The 11,149-nt window shown below is 46.4% G+C and overlaps 1 protein-coding gene across 4 annotated transcripts; it reads right to left on the bottom strand.

Annotated features, from left to right (window-relative positions):
* Positions 1-6,072: 6,072 nt before the first annotated feature.
* On the bottom strand, positions 6,073-10,916 carry PRR15 (proline rich 15). 4 transcript variants are annotated; one of them, XM_005901405.3, is made up of 2 exons: positions 8,003-8,151; positions 6,073-7,640 (listed from the first exon to the last, which is right to left on the bottom strand). In XM_005901405.3, exon 2 carries the CDS (start codon positions 7,500-7,502, stop codon positions 7,122-7,124), a length of 381 nt encoding a protein of 126 aa, XP_005901467.1. In that variant the 5' UTR covers positions 7,503-7,640; positions 8,003-8,151; the 3' UTR covers positions 6,073-7,121. The 4 variants fall into 4 exon arrangements, 3 of the variants coding, with proteins under 3 accessions (XP_005901467.1, XP_005901468.1, XP_014335494.1); XM_005901406.2 differs by lacking the exon at positions 8,003-8,151 and adding an exon at positions 9,339-9,473 and having other exon boundaries at positions 6,077-7,640; XM_014480008.2 differs by lacking the exon at positions 8,003-8,151 and adding an exon at positions 9,347-10,916 and having other exon boundaries at positions 6,492-7,640.
* Between the last annotated feature and the right edge of the window lie 233 nt (positions 10,917-11,149).

Here is an 11,149-nt window from a genome sequence, read left to right as displayed (position 1 = left end):
AAGGGGAAGCTGTGCCACACAGTATGTGGGATCTTCCATGACCAGAGATTGAACCCAGGCCCAGTGCACTGGGAGCATGGAATCTTAACCGCTGGACCACCAGGGAAGTCTAGGTCCCTGTTACTTCTTACCAGTCAGTCCCTTCTTATGCTAGTCCCTATCACGGATAATAGTTCTTATAGTAAACACTCCCTGTTCACATACACTGTGTAATTTCTCTCTCCTGAGAAGACTCTTACTGATTCATAACCCCCCAAATTTCACCAGCAGCCAAACACAGCCTGCTTTCCTAGAGGGAAAAAGATTATGGCACTACCAAGAACTACATGCTAGCTGCACGTGCTACCTGGAGGGCCCGGGTCCTTGTAGATTAGCTGGGAGTTAATGAAAGGACGTAAAGAATGGACATTGCCCTTTAATTTCCCTGAGTTCCTTGACTTGAAGGGCAATGAGACACATGTATATAATATGGTCAGTGGGGGTGGGAACACAGACTTAAATGTACTACTCATAGGTGTTTTCCAACAGAGTGAAGGAGAAGCATAACAGTTACATGGGAAGGAACTCTTGGATCTTAAAGGTTGACTGAGGCTTTGCCAGGCAGGTAGTGGGAAAAGAATATGCCATGCAGAAACAACAGGACAGACAGAAGCCTGGTATGACAAGGAATAGCCACTCTCAGAAACTGTCAATAACACAGAATGGCTGGGTAGGGGTGACAGCTCTAGTGAAGGAGTTTGACCTTATCCAATGCAAATGGAAAAAGATGAGTTTAAACAAGAGTACAGAATCAGGTAGATGGGCAGGATTGGGGGACACTGAGGGCTAGTTATGAGGAACAGATGAGATAGTAGCTGTGAAAACACCCATTTTGGATAATATCTATAACGAGATAGCCTTGCTGCAATTTGGTTCTAAGCATGAAGGATGATTAGAGGCTTCGCTGATGGCTCAGATGGTAAAGAATCTGCCTGCAATGCAGGAGACCCGGGTTCAATATCTGGGTTGGGAAGATTCCCTAGAGAAGGGAATGGCTACCCACTCCAGTATTCTTGTCTAGAGAATTCCACGAACAGAGAAGCCTGGTGGGTTATAGTTCATGGGGTCACAAAGAGTCAGACACGACTGAAGGACTTTCACTTTCAGCTGTTTGTTTCTTTTCCCAATGAATGATGAGGCTTCATGCTCCTATACAGTAGAATTATTCTGATCGTTGGGCCAGATGACAGTGTGGTGACAGCATCATATGATAATGTGGTAGCTTTATTGCAATTTATACTTCTCTACCTCCCTCCCAGCTCCCCACCTGACCATTAGTGCCAGAAAGCTGGTGCCTTTGTGTTTTATAGTAAACAAAGACCACTGTATAAGTTTGCTTTTACAGCCTGTTGCTCAAAATAGCAGGCTCCTAAAAGAGAGTTTGGAGAAGGCAATGGCACCACACTCCAGTACTCTTGCCTGGAAAATCCCATGGATGGAGGAGCCTAGTAGGCTGCAGTCCATAGGGTTGCTAAGAGTCGGACACGACTGACCGACTTCACTTTCACTTTTCACTTTCTTGCATTGGAGAAGGAAATGGCAACCCACTCCAGTGTTCTTGCCTGGAGAATCCCAGGGACGGGGGAGCCTGGTGGGCTGCCGTCTGTGGGGTCGCACAGAGTCGGACACGACTGACGTGACTCAGCACCAGCAAAAGAGAGTTTTAAAGTGAGAATATATACTCCATCTCATCATTTTACAGAAGAGCAAACTGACACCAGCTCATCAAAGACTCGTCTAAGAGCAAGTGAGAGAGGGAATTACAATCAGGTGTTTGGAAGATTTTGCAGGCGCTCTTTGCTGCCGACTTTGTGCACTGTGTTTAGTCACTCAGTCATGTCCGACTCTTTTCAACCCCATGGACTGTAGCCCTCCAGGCTCCTCTGCCCATGGGGATTCTCCAGGCAAGAATACTGGAGTGGGTTGTCATGCCCTCCTCCAGGGGATCTTCCCAACCTGGGGATCAAACCCAGGTCTCCCGCACTGCAGGTGGATTCTTTACCATCTGAGCCACATGCTTGTTGACTGCCACTAGAAAAACAAAAGAATAATCTAGGGTACTTGTAACTCAAGGGATATCCTTTCAAAAACCACAAGGAGGTCCCAGATGGGCCCATATTCCTTACTCAACCAGCAGGTCAATCAGCAGTTCCTTTCAGGGATAGGTAAGAATCTTCATCTTCTTCAACATGAATCTTTCTAGTTTAAGGGCCAGAAACTTTTGTCTTGTGGGTAAGTAGTCTTATTACACATGTCAGCAATAAAGACACTCCATTTTTTTTTTTTTTTAATTGCATGAGGTTATGTCAGCAATCACTTTGTCATCTGCAGCACAATTTGGTTTGGAAGAATGGCTGAATTCCTTGTTTTGAATACCTGGAAGTATCACTGATATCCTTTGTCTTTGTTATTTATCATGGTTTATAGCTACTACTGGGCTTCCTGGATGGCTCTAGTGGTAAAGAACTTGCCTGCAAATGCAGGAGACATAAGAGACATGGGTTCCATCCCTGGGTCTGGAAGATCCCCTGGAGGATGGCATGGCAACCCACTCCAGTATTCTTGTCTAGGGAATCCATGGACAGATGAGCCTGGCTGGCTATAGTCCATAGGGTCACAGAGAGTCAGACATGACTGAAGCGATTTAGCATGCACACATGTTACTACCACATCTGTACAGTGGTCATCTGTCCTCTGCTAGGGCAAGACCTGTGAAGTTTTCTTAGAACCTTGTCACCTAAATGATAATCTTCTCTCACCATAAATGCTTTTCATCCCATGTGTAGGGCCATCCTTCAACAAACTGGTTGTTGACATGCCATGCCTGCAGGAGGCTGGGGGAGGGCCCTGCGCCTCCCAGCAATCCATCTTCCACATCTCTGAGCCTGATAGGAATGTACTTGCCGTGGCTCCGAGGCAAGGTGAATGGGGCTAGAGAAATAGAAAACAAGTGAGAAGAACAAAGCTGTGATGGGACAGCCAGCTTATCGATGACAAAGTTTGCTCTGGGCTGCACACTTATTTCTACTCTAAGACATTTATTACACTGATACCCAAGGGTGTAAAATATCTCTAGTCTCATTCTCCACTTACCGTGGAGATAATAACTCATGCTTATCTCAAGAATCTCTTCCATTTCTGTGTAATTATCATAAAATGCTCCACAGATAAAATAGAGTTTTTAAAGATTACTTGCCCTTACATTATTAAGCCAGCTTTTTGTGTTTGTTTCTGGTCTGGTGACTCTGCTCAGCTAAGGAAAAGTAATATTCTCTATCTCTTTTCCTCATAAAAGGTGCCTTGTGATCACTGGATATTAACTGCCCCACTTTCCCCTCTTATTCCTTTCTGGGTGCTGGGTCTTAGTTGTGGCATGTGGAATCTTTTAGTCGTGGCATTCGAACTCTTAGCTGTGGCCTGTGGGATCTTATTCCCTGACCCAGGATCGAACCTAGGCATTGGGAGGAGGGAGTCTTAGCCACTGGACCACCAAAAAGTCCCTCCAGTTAGCCTTTTATTTGAAATTATTTCTGCCCATTTTTATTATTTATTTATTTTAAACCACCCAAATTTTCTTTGGTGTATCTCAGGAGAATTATTTCTGACAAAGCTTCAGCCTTCAAACTTACTGTTCATTAAGTTTTTAGTTCCCTTCTAAGGACTCAGCAATATCAGCATTCTGGGTTTGCATTACATTTCAAAGCAGAAAAAATTATTTCTAAGTGTTAGATAAACCAGAATGTCCTAAGTTTATACAAAACAGAGTCTCTGCTTTTGAAATGCAAGTCACAATGGGATGAACAACAGAAGCACGGACATAAAAGGACATTCAGTGACCTGTAATATGAGTTACAGCTTGGCCACTGACTGCAAGGGCAGTCAGTGGGGCCAAAAGTACCTTGTGTATATGTTAATAATTATTGTGGTTATGAAAATATTTAGCAAACACACTGCTAGAGTATTGTCCCTTTTTTCCACATAATTTGAAAGCATGGCATGAGAATTTCTTTTTTTCCAAATTTGTGAAATTTCATTTGTAAAGGGCTTTAAGAGAACAAAAGTCTGTAACCTAATTAACTCCAAACTTAACATTTTCCCTTTATTTAATATAAAATATCTTGAAGTTTATACATTTTCAAAATCTGTATATATGTTATGGGAATGTAATTAATCATCTGCAGAGCACATGAATTCTAGCAAAGACACTTTGTCAAATTATCTCATCTTACTCATGATCTTTGTATCTCACCAATTTTGCTTGGTTTCTGATTTCTCTGAGTTGGGATTAAATCAGTGAATTCCTTCCACTGCATAATTAGGACTGCTTTAAAACTATGTAATTACAAACCTCAACTGCCGATTGTACATTGCACTCATTGTCATAACTGCCATTAGCATGGTTTTAAATTCTTTCAGATCTGTGGGGAAAGATGTTCTGTTAATAAGTTCCACTGCTATGTCTGATATTGATTATCTGTGGCAATTATAGACTTGGGTGGGATCCAAAACTAGACACAGAACCTGGGAAAATGCCAATGTTTTGTGAATTAAAGGAATTTTTAAGAAAAAAAAGTTCTTTAAAACATTAAAACTGTGGATGAAAGAGTTAGTATAAGATTTTAAAAGTATACAATGGCCAGCTTAATTTTATAAATGGGTACAGATCTAACCTATTGGTCTTCTTAGGAGGGGAAAAGCATTTTGGGTAGTTATCTGCTCTAATTTTGATTACTTACAGAAATTAAAATATTTTATGAAGGTGTTTTGAAGCCTGATTTGACAGCTTCTGCTCTGTGCACTCCCAATGCTGGTCAGCCCCCAATCTCCTGCCTTACAATGAACTTCTATGAGTCCAAGATCCTGACTCCCTCATATTCATTAAAGTCTAGAGGCTGTAGATGTGTGTACGTGTGTGTTAGTTGCTCAGTTGTGTCCGACTCTTTGCAATGCCATGGGGTATAGCCCGCCAGGCTCGTCCATCCATAGGATTTTCCAGGCAAGAATACTGGAGTGTGTAGCCATTTTTTTCCCCCAGGGGACTCTTCCTGACCGAGGGATCGAACCCAGGTCTCCTGCATTGTGGGCACTTTTTACCATCTGAGCCACTAGGTAAGCCCACTTAAAATTGTTGTAACATCCTCCTCATTCAGAAAGCTCACCCTGATGAGACTTTGGTCACGTACCAAATATAAAACCAAAAACACTTCATGATTAAAAAAAAAAGAAAACCACCTCACAAACTCTCTTTTAAGAAGGTAAGGCGTTCATAATCCCCATGAAAACAGTTTCTTTTGGAGTAAGTTTTCTAGTTATGTGCTCATGTATCAAATGGTACACTCTTTGACTTTACTGATATCCAAGCTTGATTCACTAATTTAAATCCATTTAAGCCATTTTCATCAAGTTTCTTTGTTAAATCTCTTTAGACAATCAACATGCTTTGTTATTTTATAAGTTACGAATTTGAGAGAACAAAAAACTATATATAGTAAATTCAGAAGATCCAATCAAGCTCTTGTCTCTCATTATCCACATTATGTATATAGTTATATATACACTTTGATCATTATAATTTCCCTGCTATGCATTTCTCGGGGGTGTGTGCTTGCTCAGTTGTGTCCGACTCTTTACAACCCCATGGACTACAGCCCCCCACGCTTCTATGTCCATGGGATTTTCCAGCAAGAAAACTGGAGTGGGTTGCCATTCTCTCCTTCAGGAGATCTTCCCAACCCAGGGATCAAATCCTGTCTCCAGTGCCTCGTGCACTGGTAGGCAGATTCTTTACCACTGAGTCACCTGGGAAGCCCCCATGCATTTCTAGATGATATAAATGAGCTGAATTGTGGTGGGAAAATGTCCCAGGGGATCTTAACTACAATAAGGCTCTTATAATTTGCTGGAAGCAAGTGGTATTCATTTACTCTTTTACTTAAAGTTTGTAACAAAAGCAAACAGGTAGATTTTTGTTAAAAATCTTCAAGTTGGTAGATCTTTAAGGCTTTGCAACTAGATAAATGCATACTTTAGAATGAAGAAATTAGCTTTTAAAGCAAAGTGAGTGGGGGAAAAAGCTGGTTCTGCAAAAACTTAGAGTTCAGTCCACCTGTTTGAATAAGTATTTTTAGATAATTGTGAGTCAGGTTAGTAACATACTTAAAAGAGCTGTTATTAGCATGGTGACTTATTCTACCTTATGAAGATACACTGAAGTAAAAAAGAAAATTTAGGAATAATGAGTTGACACCTCTCCCTCTTTTCCTCCAATCTGGTTGATAAATAGGAATCTTCAGCTAACTGATTCCAAGTTGGGTGTTGGTAGTTTCTAGACATGTTCTCTTCTCTTTAGTTTTTTGAGAGGAGCTGTCAGGTTATGTGGCAAATGATTAACTCTGTCACTTTGGGCTTTGCACGCCTGCTTTTAAGTATGATGGGTTTCAGTCTTGCAATGGAAAAAAATACAAAAGTCACCTTAAGTCTTACAGTGCAACAGTTTTAATAGTCCTCGCTAAAATAGGCAGTACAGTTTAGCAAGTCAACATTAAAAGCAATCTTGCCTTATTTAAAACGCTTCTACTTAAGAATGATTCCTGCTCTCTGCCATCCCTTCACTTAAGGTATAAGCCTGAAGAAATACTCCCAAAGTGCATTTCTTTTATTTCTCATTAAAGATAGCACTGGGATTTGCTTCCCAATAGCAAGTCCAGAATTAGAGCATGCCAACCTTGTTGGAAGGCTGCACAGTTTCAGTTGAGTTAAGGTCTCTTAGAGAAGTACCCTTCTCATTTCCATGGGGGATGCAAAAGCCACGGAAGTTTTTCGAAAAAAAAAAAAAAATTATACCAGGTTCCTCTGTGGTATCTTCTCTTACCACGAATAAATATTTAAAGCATCCTTGAGTCGTGAACTACCGGAACACTCAATTGTCACTTCAGTTTCCAGAACAATAAAATCTGGAGGCCTGGTGCGAATATTCTGAATTTGGTGGGATGAGACTCCACGTACAGGGAGGGTCAGAATTCTCGGGGTTAGAACTGGGGGCTGAGGAGGTGTAATGGGAAGAGAGTCCTGGAGCTCTCGGGCTATTGCTTGTCGTCGTGGGGGTCACCAGGGAAGATCGCTTCCTCCGAGGACCTGACTCCCTCGGGGAGCAGAGTGGCGCGCACTTTTCTCTTCTCCTTAAAACGGCCTGAGCGCGAGATCTTCAAATTTCGGCGGCTGTTGCCCGATTTTTCCCCGCCCAACTTGTCTAGCTTGTGGGGCTCGCCGGCGCCCCCGAGGAGACTGGGGTGCTGATTCTCCCGGGAACTGCTCGTCCAGTCCTGGACGGGCGGCGCGGGTTCCCCGGGGGCAGGCTGGGCTGGCGGCTGCGCACCCCCGGCGGCCTCCTTGTTTTTCTTCCTGCTGTTCGTTAGCGAATTCCACCAGGAGCCCGAGCTGCCGGTGCCGCTGCCGTCGGCCATGGCAGGCCGGCCGAGGGGCGCTGGGCGCGGGGCGCGGGGAAGGGCCTCGGCGGCAGCAGCTGCTCTCGGGTCCACCCGACCCTGCCCCGGCCTCTCGCGAGCGGGCTGCGGGCTGGGGGCAGAGGCCAGCGGCTTGTGCTGGGGAAGAAAACAAAACTTGGTTACTGAGTTTGTCGAAGTCACGTGTGCCCCAATCCCACTTCCTCTCCAGTGCTCCAGCAGGCACAGGATCGGCTGGGGTCCGATGGTCCTCAGCCACCGGCTTTCAGAGCGCCTCGCCGCGCCCCCCAGAGCGCAGGCGGACGAACCGCCTCCCGGGCGCCGCCTTCTGGTCTGGAGACAGTCTTGGCGCTCCCCGGCTTCCAGGATAGGGCAGTGGTCCGCGCTCGAGGGCCACCCAGGGGTGGGTGCCAGGGCTTCTGGATTAACAAGGCCGCAGAAGGAAAAGGGCCCGTCCTGTCAGTCTGCCCCATTGTAAACGACGCCCAAAGTTGACCCACCCGGTCCAAAACGACACGTGGGAGGAGGGCGCCCGGACGCAAGCGCGTCCCCGCTGTACGTGGGCACGAACAGTAGACCGCAGACAGTTCCGAAATTTCCCTCAAAGGTTTTTGCTCCCTAGACTTTCGTCCCGGGATCCTTTTTCGATGTCATTTTTCGGGGGCGGGGGCTGGGGATTTACAGACCAGCAAGAGTGAGAGACAAGCTTGTGGTGTTTTGTTTCTTTTAAATTCTGCTTTTGACAAAACGTCTGCCTTGTGACTTTCAGAGAAGCACGTCTAGACTTCCCTTGAAAACCGCCGCCCTACTCTTCCTTTTATTCTCCAAAGACCAATCTTGCGTCTCTTTGAAGCCACCCCCGGTCGGCAGTTGAGATGAGCCCAAGTACCTCTTTCCTTAGTTCTGTATTAAAATATGCACCGAGTCTGTGTGTACTAGGCAACTCAACTCGGGATTTTTAGTTCAAATTAAAGGCTTCTGTTCTTTTCCTTGCGCAATTCCCTCCTCCAAAGGAGAGGGCGCACAACGGAACTCCAATCTGCCCTCCTCCCAGCTTTTACAACAGCACTCAGCGAAACGAAAAGGCAAAAAGTGTTACTAGCACTTAAGGTGCGAATATCAGAAGAGAGACTTCTCTGACCACTTTCTGTGTTGGGTCTACACCGAACTAACTCCACGAATGAGTAGGATTCGCTGGCGCCGCGGCTCATTTCCAGGTTTCCACTGGGCTCCTTCCCATCCCACGCGCGCGACGCTCCTGGGATTCGCCGGCGCTGGAGAGCGAAACTTCGGCGGTGTTTGTGGTTAGAAACTCTCCTCCCCAAACCGCTGGGAGAGAGAGAACCCGAACGCCTACGCCAGAGGCCGCCGAGGCCTCGGCTGAGCGGGGAGACCTTGGCACCGGCTCCTCCCCAAGACTCCCCGAGGGCACACTCGGGCAGCGACTTGAAAACAATAGAAGAAAAAAATAGCCAAAAGTTCTTTCCCTGCTGAAGGCACCCACACCCTCTGGCACAGTTTGCAATGGGTTTGCAAACATCCATTCTCCCTCCACTTTATAGATCGGAAAAGCACCCCCAAGTTGTTCACTGATGGTGGTGATGGTGATAGTAGTGGCTGTTCTGATGCTGCTTTCTGTCTTCTATCCTACGCTGTCTTCTCCACAATCAACTTTGTATGCACAGAAAGGCTATGTGTATTGCTCAAGGAAGAGATTGCAAATTACGCAGAGCGCCTGCTTCTAACAACTTCTCCTCGGGAGCTGGGGGAGCTCCCCAGGGTGACACCCCGTAATAAGCTCTGTCTTGGAGGACGGAGAATCACCCTATCGCTCACCTGCTCACCTGGACCCCGTGGCTCCGCACCTCTCTTTCCGGGCAAAGTCGGGAGCGCGTGCGCTTGGGTTAATCTGGAAGTCGGGGCGCGGCTTTCCTCTGTGCGGTCTTGGAGAGGTCGGGCTTCTTTCTGAAAGGTGTGCCAGCCAAAATCGCTGCAGTTCAGCTAAGCCGATTGCTGCGGCTGGTCTCCCCTGGCGCCTCCGACTTCCTGGCGCAGCGGCGACAGTAGCCCGGAGCTCCAAGTGTGGTTGGATCCGGCTGGAGGGCCCCGCGGTGAGTGGGTGCCAGGCTCACTGCCCCAGGTGAATGGTCAGGCAAGCTCTCCCGCCTAGTAGTCTTTCATTCTCGGACGCGTCCCTTTTCCCTGGTAGCACCGCCCGGGAGCAGCCGGAAGATGGAACCTTAACTGCTCACTATGATGCACTGAACCGACCTACCGCGTCGGTCCAGCGGGGGAGAAGACATCTGCCCACCTGCTGGTTATTCGCCAAGTGATTCTGGAAACCAGAACTCCGGGGCAGCGGGAAGGAAAAAAAAAAAAAAAAAAGAACTCAGGAGGCGGCCACTGCAGCCACAGGTGCAGGTAGAAAGTTCGCGTTCCCGCCCTCCAGGGACGAGATTGGACCAGGTCGCATACGTGGCGCCAGCCTTGGGATGTCTGATTGGAGAAAGGCTCCGTGTGCGCCGCTCCGGAGCCGGACTCCTGGAAGAAGAAACGGAGGCCGGCCGATCAAGGCTGCAGGTGGGCGCCTGTGGACAAAAGTCGTCGCAGTTCTCCCTCTGCCCCTTCCCCAATTTCTTTTTTCCTTTACTCTCCGGTTCCCCGGCTGTGGCCACTCAGCTCCTGGAATCTCAAGTTCTGTAATTCTCAGGAGCCGTTCCATAACCAAGCAAAATATTGCAGAGCTGCAGGCGCCCTGGGTTGAAAGGCTGTAACATTAACAAGTTCGTTATGTGCTAGCCAGGCGCTGTTCCAAGCTCTTTCTGTGGATTAACTCATTTACTCCTCCTCCCAGCAACCCTAGGAGGTAAGAACTATGATTATACTCAGTTGACAGGAGAGGAGAACTTAGCTGTGAAAGGTAAACGGTTGCCCAAGGTTACAAGGCTGGTACCAGGTAGAGCTGTATTTGTACCCCGGAGATCTGACTCCGGCTCCCGGGGGTTTTATCGGCACCTTATACCAGAGCTTGGCCCTCAGTGTCGGGCTCTTAGCACGACTTAGTGAGCATGGGAATTACCTTTTCTCGGGTCTGGAAGTCCGTGGACCGCCACTGCACTCGGGGAGTCAAAATCCAGCCCAGAGCTGGAATTGAAGTAAGTGAACCTGCCCGTTGCCGGTCAAGTTTCAGGAGGCTTTTGTTCCTAGGAACAAATGGGTGGTTTTTGTTACCTGGACAGAAAGGCTTTGACATAGGGAATTTTCACTAATAAAGGCAGAGGTGCAACCGGCTTCATCTTCCAGGATGCATTTCTTTTTCAAAGAACTGTTTTGCTGCTCCCTAAGCTCAGGGTGTAACTTCTCTGAAGGACTGGAGCAACCGACATCCCAGCATGTTGGTTCTGAGGACTTGCCGAAGGGGTGAAAGTAGTGGAAGACACGATACCTAGGTATTCCAGAACTTAAAATTTGGAATTAATAGAAATTCTTATAGATGGTTTCAATTTATGAAATATGGTAAAAATACAAATACTTTATATTTTTAACTTCTTAGTTTAGCGTTCTTGGATTTTTAAAATGATAACCACAGCAGCATGTATTTGAAAGTGATGCATTTTCATATATTTATTGGAATTAATTTTAGAGAG

This window comes from Bos mutus, chromosome 4 (assembly GCF_027580195.1).
Source record: "Bos mutus isolate GX-2022 chromosome 4, NWIPB_WYAK_1.1, whole genome shotgun sequence".
NCBI lineage: Eukaryota > Metazoa > Chordata > Mammalia > Artiodactyla > Bovidae > Bos > Bos mutus.
This window is presented reverse-complemented; position numbering and strand designations above follow the sequence as displayed.